Source organism: Neophocaena asiaeorientalis, unplaced genomic scaffold, assembly GCF_003031525.2.
Source record: "Neophocaena asiaeorientalis asiaeorientalis breed wild unplaced genomic scaffold, Neophocaena_asiaeorientalis_V1.1 scaffold981, whole genome shotgun sequence".
In the NCBI taxonomy this organism is placed as follows: Eukaryota; Metazoa; Chordata; class Mammalia; order Artiodactyla; family Phocoenidae; genus Neophocaena; species Neophocaena asiaeorientalis.
In genome coordinates this window covers 944,663-947,122 of record NW_020171801.1, presented here as the reverse complement: position 1 = coordinate 947,122, position 2,460 = coordinate 944,663, and the positions used below count along the sequence as shown (strand labels likewise).

General features: G+C 41.3%; 1 protein-coding gene across 1 annotated transcript in view; it reads right to left on the bottom strand.

Moving 5' to 3' along the window:
* Nucleotides 1-2,460, bottom strand: part of LOC112396318 (AF4/FMR2 family member 2-like) — a 401,348-nt gene that overhangs the window by 64,349 nt on the left and 334,539 nt on the right. Inside the window, exons 6-7 of the mRNA XM_024740056.1 lie at nucleotides 1,581-1,617; nucleotides 1,266-1,299 (exon numbers count right to left, since the gene is read on the bottom strand). Coding sequence (XP_024595824.1) covers nucleotides 1,266-1,299; nucleotides 1,581-1,617 — 71 coding nt within the window. The remainder of the gene's footprint in view (nucleotides 1-1,265; nucleotides 1,300-1,580; nucleotides 1,618-2,460) is intronic.

Genomic DNA, 2,460 nt, shown 5'->3' with positions numbered 1-2,460 from the left:
TTGGAGTGTTTGTGTGTGTGTGTGTGTGTGTGTGTGTGTGTGTGTGTGTGAAGTTTACTGGCTTTGTAATAAGAGTGGGGTAAGTCAGGAGTGGAGGTAAGGAGAATAAGGTCTATTGTTTACTAGGATAACAAGGGGGAGGGCAATTCAAAATGATTCCTGGAAAAGCTGAAATGAATAATATCAAAGATGATTTTGATTTCCACGTTTCCATATAATTTGGTCCTTAAATCAAGGTTATAGTTTTATTTTCCTCTTGTCTCTTTTTTTCCCCTCGATTCTTTAAATGGAGGATTCTTGGCTGTTGAAATGGAACCTTGAATTAGAAGGCACAGATCGGGCCAGAAAACCAAATAAGAGGTCTGGTGATGGGGTCAGGGCTTTGGGGGCTTTGCCACTAAACAGAACCAAGAATGTGGAAATACCAAAAGGTGAGCAATTCACTTCAAGTGTGCCATTAGGCCACTTGAATGTCATAAGTTATTTCATTTTGAAAAATTTCAAGTATGTGACTATTACTCACACAGAAAAGTCAGCTTCCATTTTCTATTATTAAGAATGAAAGAAGTTGTGAGAGAACTACTCCCTTGCTACTCTCTTGGACAAATGGCTATTACAAAATCTACAACGGTTAATCTGAGGAAATTGGTTTCTCCATACCCCTCCTTCAGTGAACATTAATAAAAAAGGAAGAGAGTGAGAAGTGAATTGCAGGGCCCTGGCTTCTGAACTTCAACCTAGCGTCACGTAATCACTTATTCCACCTCTTTCTGGCTGCCCTTATCTTTAATATACAGTCACCAGATGACCTGCAAACAGCAAGGTCCCGGGCTGACCGGTCAGAGTGATCCACCCAACCTCTCATGTCCGAGCACGGCTGCTTAGGTGGGTCCCTTCTCCATCCTAATCGGTGGTGGCTGAATATTACATATAACGGTGTCTGTGGCTGAAGTTACACAATGCTCCAACAACTACTCCAGAATCACAGTTGTTTTGGTGTCCCAGGTATCGACCCAGCCTGTATCTTCTACACCATTAGAGAGCCTAGTGGTGATTCATTCATTTTGACTGTTACCTGCCTATCGTGGGAAATCTCATTCTCCCCTCTAACCACACCCCATGTTACCATGAGGCAAGGTTCCTGTTTTCAAGGAGCAGGAGAGACAACAAGATTCGCGCGGCACTGAAGCACCTTTCACTTGCGAAATGCCCCCGAAGAAGCGTGTTTCAGAAACCTGAGTACTTACGACTTGAACGGTACTCACTTTGTAGAAGCTCTGCTGGTCGGGTCGCTCCACTCTGAAAAGAAAACGCACAGACATTTACCATCCATGTTTTCTACTGTCAAATGATCATTCTGAATGAAACTGGTCTTGAACATGCAGCCCTTCCAGTTATACTCTTTCACAGAATCCTGCCATGAATAACAGATGGGAGAAAAAAGAAACCAATTGGATGCGTCACAATGTGACTTTTTATTGTTGTTATTCCATGTTTTCATGATATTAGGTAGGAAGGACAAGAAAGTGAGGGAGGAGAGGAGATGCTTGGATCAAGAAGGATTTTTTCAAAACACCTACTTTGTAAGGCGAATCCTGGGGTCAGATGCTGGGATTCCTATAAGGAAGAACACATACAATACAAACGTTAGTTAAATGATACGAGAGAAACAAAAGGTCTATTTGTTATCGCTGAAGATAGAACTTGACTAATGTTGGCCAATAGGAAACCACTGTTAAGAATTCCATTAATTAGGCTACTGTCTGCAGCTCTATCTGAAGGATAAACATTTACCAGCCAAACCAGCTACAACACGGCTATAACTGCCGTTTTATCAGAATTACACATAAGACTGGTATCTATCTGGAAATGTGTGCGACGTGGGAACAAATGACCCATATGTGTGAGATTCAAGTGTGTAATTTGCCACTCAGCTAGGCAATGACACCTCTGTGGAAGTAAAGGGGACTCAGTTCAAACAAACAAGTGATTGTGATTTTTGTAGAAGTGTCAATAACGCTGTAATTAATAGATTTGCTCAGCTGTTCTATTTTATAGAAACAACTCCAATTTTCTACCTTGACGGTGACACATATGCAATAGATGTATCTTATTTTCACGAGAGACATGTTCTTAAAACTTCATCACAAATTTGGTGAAGTACAGCAAGCAATTTGAACTATGCAAGTGGAACGAATTATCTAAAGGGATTTAAATTTTATTGGAAAGTCACCCTCAACACAATTCATTCAGTGTTTTGAGAAATCCGCATTTGCACACATCAGGCTCTCTGGGAGCGTGGACACCTGTGTGGATCCTGACACAACTTGTAGGCAGAAGCTCTGCCTTGACGTACAGGGCATGCACAGCTCCTCGCAGATGGAGGAGAGAATTTCAAAGGCAAAGCAAGTGTTCCAAAACTGGAGACAATGAATTCAAGCAAATATAAAAATTCATTAT